We start from the raw sequence: 25,242 nt of genomic DNA on the forward strand, positions 1-25,242 counted from the left end.
TTCCTGCTTGATGTAGTTTCATTCTCAGATCTTTAAACTGTGCTCTTCTCTTGGACACGTCTGCTGTTAAATCCGGAAAGATTTTGACATTCATCCCTTTGAAATGTAGGACTTTTTCTTGCTTTGCTATTTGTAAAATAGCCTCTTTCGCCGCATACCTCTGCATCCTGACGATCATCGGTCTCGTACCATGTTTTGTAACAGGCCCCACTCTGTGCGCAATTTCCACTTCAGGTTTACAAAGCAGTTTATCTTTAAATACATCATTGAAGAGGGACTCCATGAATTCTGTGGGTTTTCCTTTTTTCCATATCCTTGTCGAGGCCAAATACTCGGAGGTTAAATCTTCGGCTGTGACTCTCCAACTTTTCAGTTTTGTCTCTCAGTTCTTTGTTTTCTTTCTGGAGAGCTTTACACACACGCTCCGCTTCATTCATTCTGTCGTGCATGCCGGACAAACCCGACTCCACATCAACAAGTTTATCTTTGCAATCCTTCAGTCCAAGTTTTAGTACATCAAACTGAGGTTGTAATTTATTCATTGCCTCGTTTATTTCTTCCTTTATTATTGCACGGATCAAAGCAGCTAACTCAGCTTTATTCACCTGCGCAGCGTCGCTTTCCATTTCACTCTCAGCTGATCCTCTCCCAGCTGGAACAGGTGAGGTAACAATAGGGTTAAAGATAACCTGCGGTGCTTTTTTCCTCGGCATCCAGTGATCCTTTTCCTCGTCTTTACTGGACTGATTTTCCTTTACATCAATAAAGAGAAAACTTTGGAATCTTTAATTATTTTAGGAGTTCAGCGTCCTTGGTGTTCCACGCTCTCACTCTCTGCAACCGGACATGAAAAATATATTACAAAGCTTTTGCATTCTCTCACAATTATTTATTTGGATGATTATTATAGATGCTGATTTTTGATCAATTTACAACCATCTCCATATCTGCTATAGCATAAAAAAGGCATATATAACAATCCAATGGGTTTATTAATTAACTGTGTCAAGGCACTGAGCTGTATAATGTCTGTTGCATAATCCAACTTTTTTCTATGGGTAAGGTAATTAAATACTTGCCAATACTTGCACATCAAACATGCTGAATCAAACTCCATATATCATCATTTCACATAAAAAGAGAACAGAAATGCTTATTTAGTCATCCCTGCTTCCATTTATTTGTGATCACAACAATGCACAAAACAACTCCACAAGTCCAAAGGCTTACCTTACACATTTAGAAAAATGCGGTGGCCACTGAGCTTTGCCCACCACAGTCACCAGCATGTCAACTTATATGGTCACTAGTTCTGTGCTTTCAGAACCTTCTTGTCCTGTGGTTCCCAGACCAGAGCCTCTTCACAAGATGGCCACTGCACCAGAGCCTCTTCACAAGATGGCCACTGCACCAGAGCCTCTTCACAAGATGGCCACTGCACCAGAGCCTCTTCACAAGATGGCCACTGCACCAGAGCCTCTTCACAATATGGCCGCCACACCAGAGCCTCTTCACAACATAGCCACCATGACAGAGCCTCCAGTCATTATGGACGGCACAACCAGAGCCTGTTTACAACATGGCCACCACGCCAAAGCCTCCAGCCATCATGGACGCCACACCAGAGCCTCCAACCATCATGGATGCCACACTAGAGTCTCCAGCCATCATGGACGCCATGCTAGAGTTTTCAGCTGTCATGGACGCCACGTCAGTGTTTGAGGTCGTCATGAACATCGCATCTGAAGCTATCAAGGCGATTCCTAGGTGTTTGAGACTGGCTTCCAGTTTGGAGGACACTCCGCTGATGTCGGTGCAAGCAGCTGTCATCTCTGCTGTGGTACCAAGCCTGGGGCTCTCAGAGGTGGTCCCACTGTCAGTTGCACTCCGTTACGGCAAAGACCATTTTGTGTGTTTAGTCACACATTGCTCTCCAACCCATGAGTCTGATCCAGAGCCCGCTTCAGCCCATGAGTCCGCTCCAGAAACCACTCCTGCCCCAGAGTTTCCTGTCTGCCCTGTTGCAACCATGGAGGTTGTCCCTGAGTTTACTGTCTACCTTAATGCGACCACGGAGGTTGTCCCTAAGTTTCCTGTCTACCCAGACACGATCGCAGACGTTGTTCATGAACTTCCTACCTGCTCTGAGATGACCGCAGAGGTCAACCTAGAACACCCTGCCTGCGTTGACATGGCCCCTGAGGCCAACCCTAACCTCTCTGTGCTATGTGCTCCAGTTTCGCCTGATCAGTCGTGGTGATCTCCAGTTCTGCCACATCTGCCCTGGGGATCTTCAACTTCTCTGTGGTGCTCTTCGGCCCCGCCAGCTTCATCATAATGGCCACCTGTCCAGTCTGCTCCACCTTGGTCATCTGTCCAGCCTGGGCCACCCTGGCCGCCCGCTCTTCATTTGTCTTCAGTTTCAATCTCCATTCCATGGACCTGTACCTCCACCCCACCCCCAGTCCCCCTCCACTCCACTTCCCTCCCGGACTTCTCTGACCATATTCAGTTTTACCCAAAAATGAAAATTATCTCATTAATTACTCACCCTCATGCCATTCCAATCCAAGTAATTAATGTGACTCCAGTGGTTTAACCTAATTTTTTTGAAGTGACACGAATTTTCCACTTTATTTACGAAATATTAATCTCCAATGCGTGTTCATAACGTCTGCTTTTTCATCAACACAACACGCATACGTTGTGGTGCTCTCATGAACGTGCGTTGGAGATTAAAGGTAGGGAAGGCAATTTTGTTTATAAACACTTTTTGTTTTACTGGTTGAAACTCTCTTCACATCCTGATAGCAATCAATAATAGAAGTGGCCTAAATACTAAAACATGTACATACAGGATATCTTCTGTGGAAGTCTCAGGCCCAAAAAATGTTTGTCCAATCATTGCATTCTGTCTGAATCTGCCAGTCAACATATGTATGTCCATACCTCCGTCACCCTGTTCGTGCAGACATCACGTCATCAGCACTAAGGCTGATGTAAGGCTATGCAGAATTGTACACAAAGGATAACTGAGCACTGTAAACAAACAGCAGCTGCCTTTTCTGTTCCTCCTGAACCAAAACAAGTGTATGCTGCGTTAACGTCATGTCCTAACCGTAATAACGATATGACGTTCTACCTGGAGCTGTTCATGTTCTCAGACTCAGTACGATATCAGCGCCGAAATAAATCTGCAGCTGTCAGGTGTTACAAGAAAGAGCTCTGTTATTGTTTACGGTCATTATTATTGCATTGTTATGCGCTTTAAGACATGAGGTAATGTAACGTCGTCTCTCGTCTTGTAGCACTTTGCAGACTCCGCTGTGTGCGTTAATGTATTTTGGTGGAGGCGTGGCTTTAAAGACGCTCTGAAGGGAGGGTGGGATAATTTCAAAACTAGCTTGCTATTGCTAGCCTATCCGAAATTGTCTACCCTACCTTTAATATTTTGTAAATACAGTGATAAATTATGATTCTTTTTTTTTTTTTGTGCAAATATTTAAAGTAGCCTACTTGCGTCGCTTCATAAAAAAGTCACATGGATTACTTTTATTAACTACTTAACTTAACTACTGTCATGAACTGTTTGGAGACACAAAGTTGAGGATCCAAATACAGTAGTTTATTAAAAGGGTAATCCACAATCGTAGTCAAAAACAGACAAAAGGTCATAAACACAGGGTAAACTGTCCAAACAATTACTGGGCACAGGAACACAGGCAAACAGGAAAATCCACAAGAGACAGGCACACATAAAATCGAGGGATGGGTAGTTCGACACCCAGTGTCGACACGTCTCGAGTTTTCGACACACTAGTGTCACGGTTCATAAATTCATTGTTTCCTTCGTGTCTCGTGTAACTGTTGTTCTGTGTGTGTGTGTGTGTGTGTGTGTGTGTGAGTGGGCGTGGCACTCATTCCGGATGATCAGCGATCCAGCTGATCTCATTCATCACCCCAGCTGCAGCTCATTCAGTCTCCTATAAAACCTCACCGCACTCTTCTCTCATTGTCAGATCGTTGGTTGATGTCTCCCGTTTGTGATCCCAGTGTTGTCGGCGTTCCTGTTTCCTGTTCCAGTTCCTGTTCTCTGTTCTTCGGATATCGTCTTCACTTGGGTTTCACGGTTACGGCACTTCACCACGGACCTCGCTGACCATCCAGTCCCTGTGTTACCAGCATCTCACTCATCATTGGACTTTCACCAGTTACATCATCGGACTTGCACTTGTTATATCTTCAATAAACCTGAGTTACTTGCATTCTGCTTCTGTCGTCTTGATTCACCATGACAGAACGATCTGACCACGCTATGGAAGCAGCAAGTAATCCTTCATCTCTGGAAACCTTTGTCAGCACCAGTATACAACGCATGGATCACCAAGAGAAAAACCTCAACGACACAGCTCGGGCAGTTCAAGCGCTGGTAACACAGGTGTCCGAGCTCACCCAGCAACTTCAGATCTTGCGTAATCCCACTGCGCCACCCACACCGCCCGTTCCCCCCACACCACCGGAGAACACTTCCCAGTCGGAGCCGCGCCTTCCCATACCTGAGTCCTATGCAGGTGAGCCAAGCTTTTGCAGAGCGTTTTTGACTCGCTGTTCGATGCATTTTTCCCTGCAGCCGAGAACCTTCGCCAACGAGTCAGCCAAGGTGGCTTTCGTTTTGACTCTCCTGACTGGGAAGGCAGCACTCTGGGGAACGGCGGTGTGGGAGAATCAAGACCCATGCTGCACCTCGTTCCAGACACTCTCCGCCGAAATGAAGAGGGTCTTCGACCGCGCCAGCACCGGGAGAGAGGCGGCTCGCATCCTAGCTGAGCTAAGACAAGGAGAGAGGTCAGTTTCTGACTATTCTATTGAGTTTCGTACTTTGGCGGTAGAGTGTCATTGGAACGAGGAGGCGCAGTGGGACATGTTCCTGCATGGGCTGGCTGACCGCATCCAAAGGGAGATCTACGCCCTGGACCTGCCCACGTCTCTAAACGGACTTATAGAACTGGCACTTCGAGTAGACGCTCGTTTATCCCGTGTGGAGCGGAGAAGATTGCCTGGTCGAATGGCGGAAGGAGTAGAGCTTCCACGGTCCAGCGGCGGGGATGCGGTCAGCCCCGTCTACGTTCACGAGCCCATGCAGGTTGGGCGGGCTCGGCTTACTCGGGAGGAGAAGGAGAGGCGGAGGTCCCAAGGACTTTGTCTTTACTGTGGAGCAGCTGGTCACTTTGCGTTCGGTTGTCCGGTAAAAGGGCAAGCCCGGCAGTAATTCTGAGGCTACTGTCGGGTGGGATCTCCGCCGAGAAGACCTCACCAACATCTACGCTCCTCCCAGTAAGACTGAGGTGGTCAGCTCACGAGCACGACGGGCAAGCACTGGTGGATTCAGGGGCAGAAGGTAATTTTATGGACTGCACGTTTGCACACAAGTTTCAAGTCCCCTTATTACCACTCACCCGCAAGATAGAAGTCCGCGCACTCAATGGTCAAGATCTACCCAACATTTCACACACCACCGGACCCGTCACGCTCATCACATCTGGCAACCACATTGAGACCCTGTCATTTTACATTCTGGACTCCCCTCTTGCACCCATAGTTTTAGGACATCCCTGGCTCATCAAACATAATCCCAAGATAGACTGGCAGCAGCGCACGGTGTTGGAATGGAGTACTAAGTGTCATGAGTCTTGTCTTGTCTCTGCTTGTCCGTCTGTTTCTGTCTCTGTGTTTCAGGAGGAGGCAGGGGATTTATCTAACGTGCCCACGGAGTACCTGGACCTGAAGGAAGTGTTCAGTAAGTCTCGGGCTGCTTCTCTCCCTCCGCATCGTCCCTATGACTGTGCAATAGACTTACTGCCAGGTAAATCTCCGCCTAAGGGCAAGTTATATTCGCTGTCTGTTCCAGAGAGGGGGGCCATGGAGAAATATATTTCTGATTCTCTGGCATCCGGGTTCATCCAGCCTTCCTCATCTCCAGCGGGGGCGGGGTTCTTTTTTGTGGGGAAGAAGGACGGTTCTCTGCGACCTTGTATTGATTACCGAGGGCTGAACAACATCACGGTAAAGAATACTTATCCTTTGCCGTTGATGTCTTCAGCCTTCGAGAGGTTGCAGGGAGCGTCCGTCTTCACTAAATTGGACTTACGTAATGCTTATCATTTGGTCCGCATCAGGAAGGGGGATGAGTGGAAGACTGCTTTTAACACCCCCAGGGGGCACTTTGAATACTTGGTCATGCCCTTCGGGCTGTCCAACTCCCCAGCAGTCTTCCAAGCACTCGTTAATGACGTGCTGCGAGATATGGTCGACCAGTTTCTATATGTCTACCTGGATGACATATTGATTTTTTCGTCTTCTCTCCAGGAACACGTGCAGCACGTCCGACGAGTGCTCCAGAGGTTGTTAGAGAATGGGCTTTTTGTCAAGGCGGAGAAATGCGATTTTCATGCACAGTCTGTTTCTTTTCTAGGGTACATTGTGTCGGCTGAGGGAATTCGGATGGATCCGGAGAAGGTTAAGGCTGTGGTGGATTGGCCAAGTCCAGATTCCCGTAAGGCCCTACAGCGGTTTCTGGGGTTTTCCAATTTCTACCGGCGGTTCATTCGCAATTTCAGCCAACTAGCCTCGCCTCTGACTGCCTTGACCTCCCCCAGAACTACGTTCAGGTGGTCAGACGCAGCTAAGGCTGCGTTTGCCAAACTCAAAAGTCGCTTTGTTTCGGCTCCCATCTTGATTACCCCTGATCCATCACGTCAGTTCGTGGTGGAGGTTGATGCATCAGAGGTGGGGGTAGGTGCAGTGATCTCTCAGCGTTCTCCCTCAGACGATAGAATGCACCCGTGCGCGTTTTTGTCCCATCGTTTGTCTCCTGCCGAATGCAATTATGACATTGGTAACAGAGAATTGTTGGCGGTCAAGTTAGCATTGGAAGAATGGCGCCACTGGTTAGAAGGGTCGGGGGTACCTTTTATCGTCTGGACAGACCATAAGAATTTGGAATACATTAGAACTGCCAAAAGATTGAACTCCAGGCAGGCTCGGTGGGCACTTTTTTTCGGACGTTTTGACTTTACACTCTCGTACCGCCCGGGTTCCAAAAACATCAAACCCGATTCTTTATCGCGTATTTTTGATCGTTCCGAACGCCCGTCTACTCCCGAGTGCATTTTACCCGAGAATCTATTTGTCTCCACACTCGTATGGGAGGTCGAATCGAAGGTCAAGAGAGCCTTAGAAGGGGTAACGCCCCCGGTCGGTTGCCCACCGAACCGCTTATTTGTGCCGGAGGGATTACGGTCCGACGTTATTCAGTGGGGGCATTGTTCCAATGTGGCTTGTCATCCAGGAGTTAATCGAACCAAGTTTTTGGTCAAGCAACGATTCTGGTGGCCTCTCATGGCTCGTGATGTTCACAGTTTTGTTTTGGCTTGCTCAGTTTGTGCCACTGGTAAGACTTCCAATCGCTCCCCAGATGGGTTACTCCAACCGCTGCCTGTCCCTTCGAGACCCTGGTCCCATATTTCGCTAGATTTTATCACCGCCCTCCCACCCTCTCGGGGTAACACAGTAGTTTTGACTGTGGTGGACCGGTTCTCGAAGGCGACCCATTTCATTCCCTTGCCCAAATTACCCACAGCCAAGGAGACAGCGTTGATCGTCGTTAATCACGTCTTTCGCTTACATGGCCTCCCGACAGACGTGGTTTCCGACAGGGGACCCCAATTTGTGTCCAAATTTTGGCGAGAATTTTGTAGATTGTTAGGGGCGACTGTAAGTCTGTCCTCAGGGTTTCACCCCCAGAGCAATGGACAGACTGAGAGAGCCAACCAAGATTTGGAGAGAACGTTGCGATGTTTGGTTTCCAAGAATCCTTCCTCGTGGAGTCAGCAATTGTCTATGGTGGAGTACGCACACAATACGTTACCAGTGTCATCTACGGGCCTATCTCCGTTTGAGTGTAGCGTAGGTTACCAGCCACCTATATTTCCTAGTCTGGAATCCGAAGTCGCGGTTCCCTCTGCCCACGCATTTGTCCAGAGGTGTCGTCGCACCTGGACTAGAGCCCGTGAGACTCTACTCCAGGCGGGAGCGCGCACCAAGGCCAAAGCCGATCGCCACCGGTCTAGGCCTCCCGTATACGTCGTTGGTCAAAAAGTGTGGCTTTCTACTAAAAATATTCCGCTCCGCTCCGTTTCTAATAAACTTGCTCCTAAATTTATCGGCCCGTTTACTGTCACCAAGATCATTAGTCCGGTGGCAGTCCGCCTCAACCTCCCTCCAGTGTACAGGAGGATTCACCCCGTGTTTCATGTATCCAAAATCAAACCCGTGTTTTATTCCCGTATTAATCCGCCAGCCCCGGTTCCCCCACCGCCGCGTCTCGTAGACGGGGAACCAACCTATTCGGTAGATCGTATTCTGGACAAGAGGCGGAGGGGACGCGGATTCCAGTACTTGGTGGACTGGGAAGGTTACGGTCCGGAGGCGAGAAGTTGGGTACCTGCCAGAGACATTCTGGATCACTCCCTTATTGATGATTACAATCGACAGGTAAGGGAGCCTAGGGACGCCAGGAGGCGTTCTTAGGGGAGGGGGTACTGTCACGGTTCATAAATTCATTGTTTCCTTCGTGTCTCGTGTAACTGTTGTTCTGTGTGTGTGTGTGTGTGTGTGTGTGTGAGTGGGCGTGGCACTCATTCCGGATGATCAGCGATCCAGCTGATCTCATTCATCACCCCAGCTGCAGCTCATTCAGTCTCCTATAAAACCTCACCGCACTCTTCTCTCATTGTCAGATCGTTGGTTGATGTCTCCCGTTTGTGATCCCAGTGTTGTCGGCGTTCCTGTTTCCTGTTCCAGTTCCTGTTCTCTGTTCTTCGGATATCGTCTTCACTTGGGTTTCACGGTTACGGCACTTCACCACGGACCTCGCTGACCATCCAGTCCCTGTGTTACCAGCATCTCACTCATCATTGGACTTTCACCAGTTACATCATCGGACTTGCACTTGTTATATCTTCAATAAACCTGAGTTACTTGCATTCTGCTTCTGTCGTCTTGATTCACCATGACAACTAGTGCTTTGAAACAGTGTTCCGGAGTATTTCTTGAAATGAGGCTGTCACGTGTCCTGTGGAAATTAATCTTTGTTACCTCACTGACACGTCACACCGGACTGCGAGTGCGCTGTCCCATACCTGGTATCTATTTAGTGCAATTTTATAATTATATCATTCCTATGTATGTAGCTTTTTTAATGTGATGTATTGTTGTTGTCTGTTGTCTGAATGTAAATGAACACACCTTGTGGGCTCTACCACTGTTCCATTGCAACATCTGAACTCCAAGGGGCGTACAGTTTTTGTATTGCCAATGCACATTTATTTAAAGATGGAATGTTATGTTACTTGGTTAAACACAGCACTGTCTTAGACTTTGAAGGGGTTACTTTGAATTAGCTGCCTTTCAGTATCTTTTGAGCCCCTGGTGAATATTTCACTTAGCTTTACAATGTATCCTAACTACATGCAACGCAACGCCGCAACACGCGATAAAATGTATATTTTCCATGTTAATCAGAGTTTTTGTTCTAACCAGCCGTGTGATGGCGACGCGTGACAATTCTATTTTCAAAATGGATTCTATTTTTCTGCGACGTCACGGCTAGAACAACAAACACAAAGTGTGGCAATGATAATCTCGGGTACTGTTCATGTGCTTTATTTAATGCTAAAAGCGTGTATCTGACTTTGAATATCATTTAGTGCCCCCAGTTGTAGCTGTAAAAGCAATAATACATAATTCACCTCAGATCTTGTAATTAAACAAATGGAAACAAGAATGTTCAAACTGTGAACAAACAAGTGTATTATTTGACAATTATTGTTTTAGTATGTATTTTTAATAATGTTTTGGTGTAATATTTGTGAATTTGATTATGTAGGTCTACTTATTTTTCTAAATTTTACTTTAAAAGAGCCCATCAAAGGTGATAATCTAAGCTGTAAAGTTTCCAACCCTTATTAGCCACCACTGCAAATGCATACATCACTCAGTTTTAATCTAGTCCTTTGGCTTTGAACATCTAAAAATCTGGTTAGATCACCTAGGTTCCTCTGAGGTTTGTGTATGTGTAAAAGATCAGTTAAATAAGAGGGTGCCAAATTGTGTAGTGCTTTATATACTGTGACAGCATGAGAGGTTCAGGATTTTTAGTTTGTGCAAGTTCCCAGTAAACACCGCTTCAACACTCTCTCTTTAATATGCAGGTGTATTTAATAATCAAACAAAAATGTTTACAACTTAAATCTCTTCAGCTCAAAAAAAAAAAAAACTTCATCTTCTTTGTTTCACAGAGGTACATGTCCTTTCCCCAGCCACACACACCATCAACAGTTTATCACACCCGCTATTAGAGCCTGCTGCCATGTGCCGGTCTTATTAGCTGCAGCTGTACTCTCAGGCAGCCTGGGTTTTGTAATCCTAAACAGGCGGCCATCTTGCTCCAGCCATCTGAGGGCAATGTATCTGCCCTCTAGTACACGCCCTCTCATGATGCCACAATACTAAGATCAGTAATTTAAAAATCATCTGTAGTAATAGCAAGCGATTTAACAGTGATTGGCTCACACCCACATACAAGGAAATAACAATAGTCCAGTCTTACAGTAATAAAATCATGAATAATCTTCAGATTAAAAGTAAAGTTGACCAATATTAACTGAGAAGGTCCTATTAAAGATAAAAGTAAACTCGGACAAATAATATCAAAAGTGTGTTTAATGATTTTTGATGTAATAATATCACAACAGAAATTTGTACGTTTCAGCTGACCAGTTATCTCTGAATACTGAATAGCTAAATACTGAAGTGAAATAGGAGTGAACTGATAGAGCAACTGAAGGGTCATATGGACTGGGCACAATCTGCACCCTGATATCCTTAATCTTCTGCAAAATATATTTTTTAACAAGCCACAAGCCGTAGCAGGAAGAGCAGGAGAAGTAACTGAAGAATTAAGGACTGAATTGATCGTATTAAGCAGTTTTCTTCCAGGACATACGTGCTGCTGCAAGCTGGGTCTCTCCCCATTGTTTGTCAAATATTACAGTTACTAGGACCCTGGTAGCTCATTCTGTCTTGGGTGTGGGCTCTTCGTAGCCTTGTGCTCTTAGAGGCCCTCTACCCCTCTTTAAGCCGGGGCTGGTGAGCTAAGCTTATTCATTTCACTAAGCATGTAATTTGTACCCTCACCTGGCACCATTTTCATTGTGTTGTCAGATTTATTCATGAATGCATGTTACCACGTCATTCCTTAAATTGCTGATGTTGCATCCTCACGTTGTGTGTGGTGTGTGTCATACACTGCCTTTCCAGGTGACGGTCTTTTGGCTTTCAGGGCCTTGCTGTGAGTGTGTGTATAGGGCAACCGGGGAGCTATATATATGGCACCTATGTGCATTTCCTGCTTAGGAGCTTAACATGCACCTTGTCCCGAGCGTTGCAGAGTTGGGGATGAGGACTCATAGAACAGCACATCTGTTCAGCCCCCCATGAGACAAGCGATGTGCTCCATCACTCGCCCCTCAGGTGTTCTGCTTGCGTGGCCCTGAAAAGCACCAGTGCATCCAATCTAATCATCAAGCGAAACACAGATGATCTGGTTATGCTTCTGGAAAGCTTGGTTTTTTGTCTGGTGTCCTTTTAGAAAATAAACTGCCTGGATTCTAGACTAATTCATGTTATTGTGTCTTGATTTGATTGTTCATGATTTAAATTATTATTATTTTTTTAAATCCAGTATTGCACAAACCACCAACTCTAACATAATAGCTCCACATAATTAAATAAGTGGTGTCCAATCCTACTGCTCCTGGAGGGCCACCTTCCAGCAGACTTTAGCTTTAGCCCAAATTCAGGGATGGGCAACTTTAGTCCTATAAGGCCACTGTTGGAGCTAAACTCTGCAGGACAGTGGGCTTCCATGACTGAAGTTGCCTATCACTACCCTAATTAAACTGTCCTGAATCAGCTAATCAAGGTCTTTAGAATCACTATAAACATCCAAGCAGGTGTGCTGGAGCTAAACTCTGCAGGAAAGTGGCCCTCCTGGAGCAGGATTGGACAACTCTGACTGAATGAGAGTAACCTAATAAATACTTTATTCATGTTTATCTGTTTGTCTTACAGAAAAAAGAAAGAAAAATCAGTATGGTTTATTTTAACACTTACATTTACTATTATATCCATTCAAGACTTTTAAAGAAAAGGTAATGCTTTCATGTCTTGAATCATAACTTACACTAGGTGGTGCCAGTGCTTGCACATTTGGAGGTACAAACTCCTACTGTCCTGAATGATGCAACTAGAGTTCTATGGGTATTCACTATGTCCTGAAATAAACTTGTGCATTAATAATAAAAAGGAAAAAAAATATATAATATAAATAATTCATCGACACTGCTGTCCTGAGATAAATTTTTTAATTTTTATGCCACATAAAATAACATTTCCCACATTTCTGGAATTTCATTCCATACAGGTACATGCATAGCAACACATTTTTTTACACCTTTTTTTTCATGAGATTATTTTGTTTTTTTCTGTAGGAAAGATTACAATGAGTCATCCATACCAAGTGTAAACCCTTCTCCAGGTAGACTTCAGTAAACACTTCACACAGACAATTTCTAGGGTCCAAGTATAAAAAGTTTCCCTTAATACTGCTTCAAATAACATTTCATCTTTTAAAAAGTATTGCATTAGAAGCCAAATATTTAAAAAACAAAACAAAAAAAGGAATCAAACACACATACAGGTCACCTTTTTAAGAAGAGTTCTGCATTGACAAGAAAAACATTTTGAAGCATAAAGAAACATCAAGGACAAACTAGACTCTACATGTATTGACAATTATTAATTCAGAAAACTTGATTGCAAGTATTTTAGGATATGTTGACACAGTCAGTCAGAGGTTGCTCCACCATCTGTATATTTTTCTTTTTAATCAATTTCTACAATTCAAGTGGCTTTCTGTCATTTTAAAACTTTCATAAACTTGTTTTTCATTTCAGATCTGCATTTTTTAGAGCTGCAACTATTATTAAATAAATAAATACATAAAAAACACACACACGAAAACTAAAACACACACACAAAAACTATCAACACAGAATATTCCCAACAAATATTTTAAACGTTTCTAATAATTGACTGGTAGGATAAATCTCCTGATTTGATTGTCCTCCTGCTGCCATGTACACCAGCATGGAATTGTAAAAATGTCTTATGTTTTTGACCACAATGGGAAAAAACAGTGCTTGTGAAAAATCTAATATGACTGGTTCAAGGCTTGAGTCCACTTTAAAGAGGAGGGAGCATATTGTCACTTTTAGTCATCACAAATAATAGCCAAGCAAGTGTCCACTGCAAGCACATGGTGTCAGATTTAAAATAGCAGGGCGGTTGTCAAGTGGCTACAACTGGAAATGTTGTCCTGGGCCCATGTGAATTTAAGAGGCAACGCTGGTTAACAGCACTACCTTTTCTACTACTGTGAACTAGATTTAAGACAGGGGGCAGGTCCACTATTTAACGTGCTCCGCTGTGTGTGACGAGCAGTAAAACTTCTTGTGTGTTATAAAGTTTGAGAGGTTGTTAAACTGGATGTCACATGGGCGGCAGTACTTTAAATTACTTGTGCTGGCAGTGGAGCCGTTCAACATTCTCTTGAAGCTCTTCCTCTCTTCCTCAGTCTTTGGAGATGGCGTAAGCGTCGTGCTGTCCTTATAGTTGATGGAACTGTCATGGCTGTCTGGTGTAGCAGAACCATGTTGATTAGTTCCAGGATCTTCCATCTTGTCCTCAAATTCAAGACCGTCCTTTAGGGATGAGGACTTGTTCTGACTCTCGGGGTCATCTGTGCTAAGATGGCTACCATCGGGCATCGGCTGGTCTTTCTCTCCTTCACTGCCCTCGTTTGGACTCTGCCTCCGATCGCTTTGTGAGACCAGCATCCCTGTAGCATAATCAGTGGGTTTGATTTCATAGTAAGGCCAAATTTGCTCATCAGGTCTCATTTTCTTTGCAGGACTTGGGTAACCCCCAGTGGGTTGAAACACGCCCCTCGGGTCATCTTTTATTGACATTAGTTGTTCCTCGCTGGAAACCTGTATGTCAGAAGTTGTCGCTGCATTTGGATGCTCAATCTTTCCATGCAGAGCTGGGAGCTCAAAGAGGGTGTTCTCTAAGAGATTATTGGTATTTCTAGGACCTTCTTTTTTGATGCTTTTGTTCTCAGTGGAAGCATTTTGCAAAATAGTACCTGGGCAGAAGTTCTGTTTGTGCTTAAGATAGTCCTCAACTTTGTTAAAGCTTATCTTGCACACAACACACTCATGATAATCCATAAGTCCTTTAGGGGAAACCGAAGTGTTGCCAAACTGTGGCATGCATTTTTTACTGAGATCTATCGGTGCATCACCTTCTTCCTTAGAGATTGTATTACATTTGGACACAAGAGCTGATTTTGTAACTGTCAATGAAGCCTCTGGATACTTGGGTACTAACCCCTGGATCATGTTGTATCTCTGATGGTCCCTAAAGCTATCCAATGTTTCCTTTGATAAGTATGGACCTCCAATAGTGGGCATTCCAAGAAATGATGCTAAACTCATAGGTGGCATTTGTTCTTGTTCAGGAGTGGCCAGCTCATATGCCTTTCTTCTTTTACGTGGACGTACTGACTTCTGATTGGCTGCTCCTTTATTGTTGGCACGTTTCACTTGAGGATCATGGCGAGTGGCACAGTAATACTGCTTGTGCACCATGTAGGTCTCATGTCGACTAAAGGTGATTTTGCAGGCCTCACATGTTGTGTGGTTGGGGTCAGTTTCAGTTGGTGGCAACTTCTGGCTTTGTACATCCAGCTGTGTACCGTTTGGTCTTTCCTGTACACCAGATGGAGTTGACGCTTTTTTAACTTGCACTGACAGCTCATCTGTCACTTTTCCACCTGCAATGGGATTGTAAGGGTTAGACTCATGCCCTTTCACTTCAGAGGGATGGCTGGCATTTAGCATAACAGCCAAACTGGCTCCAATTTTAGGGCTTACAGTGCCTGCTGGTTTATCCAGTAGTCCAGGGAAGTCATTTGACTTGTGTGTGTTTTCCCAGCGAGTGTTGCAGTAGTGCTTCTTGTGCACCAAATAATTATCAAGGTTGTTGAAGGTTATATTGCATTCAAAGCATGTTGCTCCTTTTGGCACAAGTGTGCTGTACATTACTGGAGGGTAAGAGTTTCCCCCATGACGTAACCTGCGATGGACCAACTCAGACATTTTGGCCAGTATCTCAGATGCCTGCGGGCCCACCGTAATATCCTGTGAGAATGGGACATGTGGTATGAAAGGGGGTATGGGAAAGGCAGGAGGCAGGTGGTGCTGAATGGGTGAGGAGGCTAAACGGGGACTAGAAGGTTCTGACTTTACTCTGGAGTATGAAACACTAGCCTTGTTTCCTGAGTTTCCCTCACCCTTAGTGGATGTCTGGCTACTTTCTGTGATTTCCAGCTCTGAAATTTGACTTGTATCACGCTGTACTGTTCTTTCCTGAAGGTCTTTTATGTTTGTGTTAGCTCTGACTTGTTGAGGGCTGCCTGAAATGCTGCTAGGAGAGTTATCAGCTTTGTCTTCTTTGATGAGTTTGTTGACAATACAGCTATGTCCATGTAGCTCCTGGTGTTTGGCCAGTTCTCTGGGAGTTTGGAAAGTGAAGTGGCAGTGACCACATCTCAGGCCGGTTTGGGACAGATGAGAGAGGATGTGGTGCTGGAGTACCAAAAGAGTTTCAGCGGTGTAGTCACAAATTGTGCATTTCAAGTTGCTTCCAGTTGATATCTCATCTGACTTGAGAGCTTGAAAAACAAAAACAAACAAAAATCAGGAATGGTTTTAATGACCAACACTATCATACACAGTTTAGTCTAACCAAGGCAGTTTGTGCACAGGCTCCTACACAAGCTTGATAACATTAGTTTGAATCCAGTTTGGAATATTTCCTGATCCACTATACCCACAATTTCCTGTCCTCTCTATACTAAACAATAAATAAAATGTGAGGGAAAAGGCCAAACAAAACCTTCATTTTTTTTTTTTTTTTTTTTTAACAAGGAATATTTTTTATTAAAACATTGGCTCTTGAATAGCTACAACTTTTCTCTTTTTTATTTGTTGCTGGACAAATGGTTATTTGATATAGAATGTCTTACTGGTTTACTCACAGTTATGTGTGGATAAGTGCATTTCCAGGGCATGGGAGCCTGCAAAGCTCATATTGCATTGTGGGTATGTGCAATTGCGGAGCATTTGATGGCTGATATTGGTGTTTTTCTCTGCTACCATCTCAGGGTCCCTTTGTCGCCCACTGCAGTAATACATAAGGTGGGCCTGGAGGTTTCTTTCACTCCGAAACCAGATGCCACATGCCTTACAGAGGAAGATGTCTTCTACAAAGACAGAAATGGAGACAAGCATATCCATATTGAATTATCTAAAGCTTGTGAAAACACAACATTAAATATAGTGGGGTCAAGAAATTTGAGACCAAAAGATAAATGCTTCAATTTCACATTTTTTATTTTTATTTAATACAAAATAATGACTTTGAAATAGTGCAAAATCTTACTTTTTTTTTTTGTTCATGTCCAGGTTTAAATGTTTTTTTGCAATTTAAAGCAGAAAATTATCATAAAAAAGTAAAGGTAATAAAATTAGGCTCAAGAGCACATCAGTCCCAGTTGGAAGCAAGGATACAATATGTAACAGTAATTTTAATTGCGCAGTAATAAGATGAACCACATAACCCAACCCTATAGACCCCATCAAAGCAAATGTGCTGTTGTTCTCATCAAATTCTTGTTAACTGTGATTAGAGAACGGAAGAGGGTAAATATCTAATTCCTGCAAACTGAAGGTCAACCTCGACCCTTGGTAATTCTCTTATCCATGGCAAACATGCACATCAGAGCTGTGATGACTCTTTGACATGGATTTCCATTTTTAACCAAGCACATTAATCAGTCTATCCACTGTGGCAGAGGTCTGATAATGCAGGACTCACTGTTGATGATAGCGCCGGGCAGTATGGATGCCATGGCGGCCTGCTGAGGAAGGAGTTGGATGCTGTCCAGCTGTCGGGCCGGGTACATCCCTTGACTATAGGGAGTTTGGGCTGGTGTTTGAAGATGCGAGTGCAAATCCACCACACAGGCTGCAAGTTCATCTCCTTCCATTATGTTTTTTGTTGTGGAACACCACACATGTCCTCCTGTGAGTAAAAGCAAAGATTAGGGTTTAATAAAGTATTTTAACCATTTAAAGTCGTTTATGCTATCTGAGGTTCCTTGAGATTGAAGTAGTGCAACATACATACAGTGAGGAAAATAAGTATTTGAACACCCTGCTATTTTGCAAGTTCTCCCACTTGGAAATCATGGAGGGGTCTGAAATTGTCATCGTAGGTGCATGTCCACTGTGAGAGACATAATCTAAAAAAAAAATCCAGAAATCACAATATATGATTTTTTAACTATTTATTTGTATGATACAGCTGCAAATAAGTATTTGAACACCTGTCTATCAGCTAGAATTCTAACCCTCAAAGACCTGTTAGTCTGCCTTTAAAATGTCCACCTCCACTCCATTTATTATCCTAAATTAGATGCACCTGTTTGAGGTCGTTAGCTGCATAAAGACACCTGTCCACCCCATACAATCAGTAAGAATCCAACTACTAACATGGCCAAGACCAAAGAGCTGTCCAAAGACACTAGAGACAAAATTGTATACCTCCACAAGGCTGGAAAGGGCTACGGGGAAATTGCCAAGCAGCTTGGTGAAAAAAGGTCCACTGTTGGAGCAATCATTAGAAAATGGAAGAAGCTAAACATGACTGTCAATCTCCCTCGGACTGGGGCTTCATGCAAGATCTCACCTCGTGGGGTCTCAATGATCCTAAGAAAGGTGAGAAATCAGCTCAGAACTACACGGGAGGAGCTGGTCAATGACCTGAAAAGAGCTGGGACCACCGTTTCCAAGGTTACTGTTGGTAATACACTAAGACGTCATGGTTTGAAATCATGCATGGCACGGAAGGTTCCCCTGCTTAAACCAGCACATGTCAAGGCCCGTCTTAAGTTTGCCAATGACCATTTGGATGATCCAGAGGAGTCATGGGAGAAAGTCATGTGGTCAGATGAGACCAAAATAGAACTTTTTGGTCATAATTCCACTAAACGTGTTTGGAGGAAGAAGAATGATGAGTACCATCCCAAGAACACCATCCCTACTGTGAAGCATGGGGGTGGTAGCATCATGCTTTGGGGGTGTTTTTCTGCACATGGGACAGGGCGACTGCACTGTATTAAGGAGAGGATGACTGGGGCCGTGTATTGCGAGATTTTGGGGAACAACCTCCTTCCCTCAGTTAGAGCATTGAAGATGGGTCGAGGCTGGGTCTTCCAACATGACAATGACCCGAAGCACACAGCCAGGATAACCAAGGAGTGGCTCTGTAAGAAGCATATCAAGGTTCTGGCGTGGCCTAGCCAGTCTCCAGACCTAAACCCAATAGAGAATCTTTGGAGGGAGCTCAAACTCCGTGTTTCTCAGCGACAGCCCAGAAACCTGACTGATCTAGAGAAGATCTGTGTGGAGGAGTGGGCCAAAATCCCTCCTGCAGTGTGCGCAAACCTGGTGAAAAACTACAGGAAACGTTTGACCTCTGTAATTGCAAACAAAGGCTACTGTACCAAATATTAACATTGATTTTCTCAGGTGTTACTTATTTGCAGCTGTATCATACAAATAAATAGTTAAAAAATCATACATTGTGATTTCTGGATTTTTTTTTTAGATTATGTCTCTCACAGTGGACATGCACCTACGATGACAATTTCAGACCCCTCCATGATTTCTAAGTGTGAGAACTTGCAAAATAGCAGGGTGTTCAAATACTTATTTTCCTCACTGTATATGGTGCTTTCTATTATTTTTCTGACAGTGTGGATCCAATGCAAGAACCCACAAACTTGTTTTTTCAGAACCAGAATTAAGCTTCTCCTTTTATCTGTTTTATACTCCATACATAAAATCAGCATAATGGTAAATGCAAATATAATACTTTTTGATCCCACATACAGCATGCTGTCCTACACACAAATGCATGCATTGCTTTGAAGCCACAACAAACAAGTGAGGGACAAGTATATTGCCGAAGACGCTGCACATTTTCCCCGCTGCTAAAGAGAATGGACATCTGGGATAAAAGTACAGCATTATCAAATTGAAGGGCTGCGGATGAAACATTCCACTGGAGTCCGCAGAACAAACTCATTAGCTAGTTAAAAAGGAGAGGAGTGCTTTGTGACTGAGATAACATTTATCTGTCTAAATGACGGACTTTCTGTCTGCGCGTCATCTTCCATTGAGGGGATTAAAGTTTTAAATATGACTATTTACAAAAGTCTGGAACGCAAGATAACAAGAAGAGACATGATATGCCAACATTAAATGCTAGAATTAGGATGTGGACTAATTGAGGAGTTGGACAATGAGAATGAAGTACACTCAATGCTACCTTTCAAAGATGTGTAAGCGCTCTCTGACAACATGTCGAAGGAGAAAAAAATGACCTGTGATGTGGTCGTGCCTCCTGCAGAGAAATGCTAATTGCATGTGCTTGGATAGGATTTGTGGTATTGTGGCCGTGTTTTCAATGTCCATTGAATTAGACAATGGTTTAATGCATTTATTCACAACTGGTTTTGCTTCAGGACCCAAATTTTACAATGAAAAATCAACAGAATACCAACATTTTTTATCATACAAAAGTAAAGAAAATTAATAATAATAATAAATATCTTAACCAATTGAAACTATAGTAAATTTTTAGTAATTATTATTATTATTATTATTTGTAACATTTGGAGATGACACTGATTAAACCATGTTACCAGTTTTATTGTAGTAAAAAATATATGTTGTTACTGGTATTTTGTAGACACTATAATTTAACAGGGAGCATTTTTGTAAACAAATCTAATTACTGCACAATGTAGTGTAGCATTTGCAAACCAATTTGAAACAAATATAAAGGAAAGTAAAAAGTGTTGTTTAACCTCTGCTCAGCCTATTTTTGTGTTTTTGCTATTTTAGTTCTGGCAGTGAAACAGAGCAATCCAACATTTATTTTGACATGACACACTGTACTAAAGACAATGAGAGGTATAAATGAAATACATGTGCATCTTTCCTCCCCTGCCTCTTTAACCTATGAATCCAAGGACATATTTGTAGTGTTTGAGCTTCCAATATGAAAAAAAAAAAAAAAAAAAGAAAGAGAGAAAGAAAGTTACAGGTTAAAGGGAATTTTTTGGAGAATGGGCTTTAAAGTGCTGTATGGACTGAAGATTGTGGTCAGGCTTCGTTTGGTGCGAGTGCTTTCTGAGGAATCTGTGAATGTGACCAATACAGCAGAACTACCAAACCTTTACCACAAGGTGGCGACATCATCACCTTTGAATGTGAGGTCTTTTGGGATAATTCATAAAGGTAGTTTGATTGCTCCTCTGTTAAATGCCTTTCATTTTTGTCATTGCCGTTAATTAATAATTAATAGTTATGGTTTGTCATTTCGTCAATTAGATTTAAAAAAACTGTTTTGGCATTTAAAACTCACATTAAAAACAGTGGAGGTTTCAATTTTAACAGTAGTCATTTTCATTTTACCCCTCATTTCCTGACAGTTTACTTCTGTTGTTGTATAAGGAACGCCTAAACATGTGTTGAGCTAAAAAGTAAGAAAAAAAAAAAGTTAGGACATTTGTAGATTTATAAATGTAAGATTCAACAAATAATTTAACAAATAATCCTGAAAAAGTTTCCACAAAAATATAAAGCAGCAGAACTGTTTTCAATAAATGTTTCTTGAGCACCAACATTTTAAAACAATCTTATCGAGCCTAAACCTTTGAATAGGGAAGAACAAAGAAAAGAAAACAGGTAATTTGTGTGAAAGGTTCAGTAACTTTACAAATAACATGAATATTTAATGAAGCTGTAACAGTCTACCACTGTATTGTTTCAAACTGTACAGGTCTACCACTGACACCCCAAATGCTTTAAAATTTGGGGTTAAAAGCATTTAAACCTCTTTCAAAATTACAAGTGTGATTTAAAAAAACACCAATAAACTATGACTTTACCTCCACCTTTCAACAACAACACCGTGACTCGTGGCAGAAAACTAGCTACATTACTTTAACACAACCATCTTTATTTCACCACCCCAAAAAAAAAATTTAATGAGAAAGTCCCAAGAAAATGCAATACACTAGACAAAAAGTCTCCCAAAAAAACAGACACTGAGATCTTGCAAGCACAGCGGCAGTGTGTGAGACAGCAGGGCGCTCACTTTCACTGCTCTATTCCATAAATCACATCTCTGCCTCGCTGCATCCCAGAGTGCATCAGTCATATGGCTCTGTTCCCCTGGGGGCCGCCCTCATGGAGCTTCTGTGTTCCTGGCCCGGCTGAGTTTCAGCGCCCCGGGTATCACCTCTCCACCATCTGCCCCGCACACCTGCACCCTCATTGATCTAGTGGCCCACGCGCTACATCAAACACACACCAGAGGGGCATCGTGCGGCTTCCTGTGAGGCACGGCCAGTCATCTGGCCGGGGTAGCAGGGTGTGAAGTTATGTGCCTCTTTTTGTATATTCATGAGGCAGTGCAGTCAGTGTTTATTTTCCCGCAGCACACCACACCCCCGGCTTTCAGGTTCAAATTGAAGAGCAGCGGTAGCTTGACAGGTCTGCCAAAAAAATTATCCCGCCTTTTTCCAATTTCTAAATATGAGCTTTGAGAAATGAATCGTCTTCCTGACAGCTAGCCTACTGGTCCGGCTAAAGCCAATGCTGGCAGAAAGTGAGATTTTACTGGCTGGGTGAACTAAGCTCCTTATGAGTGACAGGTCAAGACCTGCATCTGTCTTACTTTCTTTTTTGCTTTCTTTCCATCAGTCCAGCGGATTCATTATGGCATCTAAATGACCTTGAAGAGGTCAACCTTTGATCTCCACAGCTGTTTACTGATAGAGGGAATTATATGGATGGGATTTCACCACTTATCACTTAAGGCCCGATACACTCACTGCAAAGTTCTTTTTCGTTCTCTGGCTAAGGGTAAAAAGAAATTTGAAATGCGTTATATAGCGACAAACATGCAGGCAGCGTTCAGGTGAATATGTAAATGTGTGCTGATCGTTTTCCTCTCAATATCAAAATGACATCGGTGAGAAAACAGCAGTTAAGAAAGCATCCGATTATAGCGATCTGGATAAGATGTGTTTGCCCGAGCTCTGCAATTCAAATCAAGTCACTTCATATATCCCTTTATAGATTTAAAGCAAGCAGCTTTACAGTATTAAATATGAAAAAAAAGTGTCACTTTTAATTAGAATTATAACTTCAATTTCTATATAAAGCAGATTTCCAGTGTTCATGTTTTTTCTTGTGTCAGATCTCGACAGACTGAGCAGGAGAAATTAACTGGAAAAGATTTCCTTGTCAAAGAAGGTGGAGCCTCAAAGCACACCTAATTATTGCATAATGGCCACAGACCAATGGTAGTTCAAAGGTGTTTACCAGCCGGAGCGATTTTTTTTTTCCTTTAGCAAACTGTTTCAAACTCCAGAAATTAACTCTAAACAATTTTTTTTTGGCCTGATCTTGTTCGAAAATCACACCAGTTTCCACACCAGATCTTGTCACACCAGTTTTTTAAGTGTATCTGGGCTTTTACAACTTTTTTTTTTAAGTGAACAAATTGTAGATTTAGTGATACAACAGCTTGTCACAGGAGCAGTGCCTTAAAGGGACATATTTGTTACATATTTACCCTAAAAGGTTAGTAGTACCTTAGTACTATAGTAGTACCTTAAAGGTATATATTACTACTGTAGGGTAAAATATGCACCTTTTGGGGTAGGTAAAGGGTTGCCCATTTTTACCCATTTTGTACCCATTTGAATTGTTTACCAGGTGAAAACCTGGCATGATAATAGCAAACCTCTTCTCAAAACGGCATACAATATGATTCATGCACTGAAGTTTAATACTTAGGAGTTTGTTCAAATCCCTAACGTAAGTACTCTTTTAAAGTTTTAATAAAACAAAGATTATTGGAGTATGTTTTTACAAGATTATTTTTTTTTAATTCAAAGTGTTACTTGCAGTTTGTGAGTTAAAATAGTTTCAAAGTAAATCCTTCACTATTTTTTTTTTGTAACAGTAACAGCGATGCGTGCCTTAGCATACATCACAAGAACTTTTTGTCAAGCTGAAGATTCAAACTCCATGCAGCTGCACCTCTGAAAAACACAAAGATGCACATAAATAAACGTGTCTAAATATGGGACAATTTGTTTGTCGCTGCACCTCCACACCCTTATGGAAGCCCCCTGAGATTCCCATAATGAAAAGCAATGTCTCCCACTTAACACCGGGATCCAGGCGCTCTCTCTGATAGAGGCCGGGGCTGTTTATTAAATGATGGAATTTGGCTGTTTCTTCCGCAGAATGTTATCAGCTGGAGAACAATCGTGCCCATGGTCGCACCCTCACTGGCTCGCCCGGCTGCTCATTAGCCACAGCATATTTAATCCAGAAGTTTCTTATCAAACGTGACACCTGCATCTCCGAATGGCACTTTCCCTGTTCATTGGCATGTATTTGGGTGAGTAGACTCCAAGGTGCTTTGTGGAGATTAAGAGAGGAAGAGAGAGAGAGAAAGTGAGCGAGAGAGTGAATGAGCGCTTATTTTATCATTTAGCGGGTCTGGACCGTATCCAAGCAGTTTTTGTCTTGTTGTTGTAATTAGAAAGCATTTTAAGCGATAACAGCTGCTGCTGAATATGAATATGGATAGAACCACATCAATTCTGCCTGAGATAGACCCCCCCCCACACACACACACACACACTATTCCTCCCCCATCATCCCTCCCCCTCACTTACTGTTTCATACTGTGGTTATCTTAATAAAGGAGGAAAGTGTAGCTAGCCGTTCAACTCGGTTATTTTAGCATTTTTGATTGAAGTCTTTCTTGACAGTCTCTGTGTTACATGTGAAGCATTCAAATCACAGAATCACTGACAGGCAGCAACTCATTTCCATACACGAATATGTAATTAAGCTTTGTGACAGCTCCTTAATAGCTTTGCGCTACCCCGTCAATGCTATACGTTGCCCAGTTGACGTGCTGTTGAATTGAGATGCACATACAGCACATATATGCTTGACACTTCAAAGGTGAGCATTTAGCTTACAAAATAGAAAATAAACATTAAAATAGATAAACATGAATGTAAACGTAAAAATACATGTAAACTTTAAACAAATATGTAAACATAAATGTTACCATGAAAAATCTTAAACATTAATAGGTAAACATAAAAAACAAAGATAAACGTAAAAGAAAATTCAAACTAAGGTGTAAACATTATATGTAAAGGTAAACATTAACAATAGCAAATGCAAACATTACATAAATAGGTAAACAAATCCAAACATTAATATATTAGTAAACAAAGGAAAATATAAAGGGAAACATTAACAAAATAAGTAAACATAAATGTAAACATTGCCTTAGATTTGCCTTTGTTAACCTATTTTTGTTAAAGTAATCGTTAACAAAGTTAGTTGTAAAGGTAAACGTTAATAAATTAGTTAAATATAAATGTAAATGTGAACATGTTAAATGTAAACAAAATAAAACTGTATAATGTAAACAAAATACAAGGTTAACATAATGGTAAAAATCTGGTGATGCTAAAAAAGTTACAACTGATTTCTAGATTTCTAGTTTCCGAATCTGTGGAATTCTGTTAAATAAAAAGCTGCACTCTTACACTTATCCGTCACCTTCTCTTTCTTAGGGATTGTTACGCAGGACACTGCCGGGACCTCACTAGGGATTATGGTCGATGATATATTATGCAAATCACAGTGTTATTTCTCTCAGTAGATCATCACTCCGCTCACACTGGGAAGATTTGTGCCACTTAGGCTAGTTGAATATCCTCTGACGTTTATGACCCTATAGAGACATTCTGTACCAGTGAGAGACTTTGATCTGTGACTGAAAAACAACTGCAGCTTCTATAAAAAAAAATCTTAGAAG

At 42.5% G+C, this 25,242-nt stretch overlaps 1 protein-coding gene across 1 annotated transcript in view; it reads right to left on the reverse strand.

The window, feature by feature from the left end:
- Nucleotides 1–12,469: 12,469 nt before the first annotated feature.
- The window catches only part of zfpm2b (zinc finger protein, FOG family member 2b), a 56,157-nt gene continuing 43,384 nt past the window's right edge, over nt 12,470–25,242 (reverse strand). Inside the window, exons 6-8 of the mRNA XM_081376179.1 lie at nt 17,122–17,328; nt 16,283–16,507; nt 12,470–15,916 (exon numbers count right to left, since the gene is read on the reverse strand). Coding sequence (XP_081232305.1) covers nt 13,590–15,916; nt 16,283–16,507; nt 17,122–17,328 — 2,759 coding nt within the window. The 3' untranslated portion in view covers nt 12,470–13,589. The remainder of the gene's footprint in view (nt 15,917–16,282; nt 16,508–17,121; nt 17,329–25,242) is intronic.

The sequence above is a fragment of the Scardinius erythrophthalmus genome (genome assembly GCF_964197995.2).
Source record: "Scardinius erythrophthalmus genome assembly, chromosome: 10".
Lineage (NCBI taxonomy): Eukaryota > Metazoa > Chordata > Actinopteri > Cypriniformes > Leuciscidae > Scardinius > Scardinius erythrophthalmus.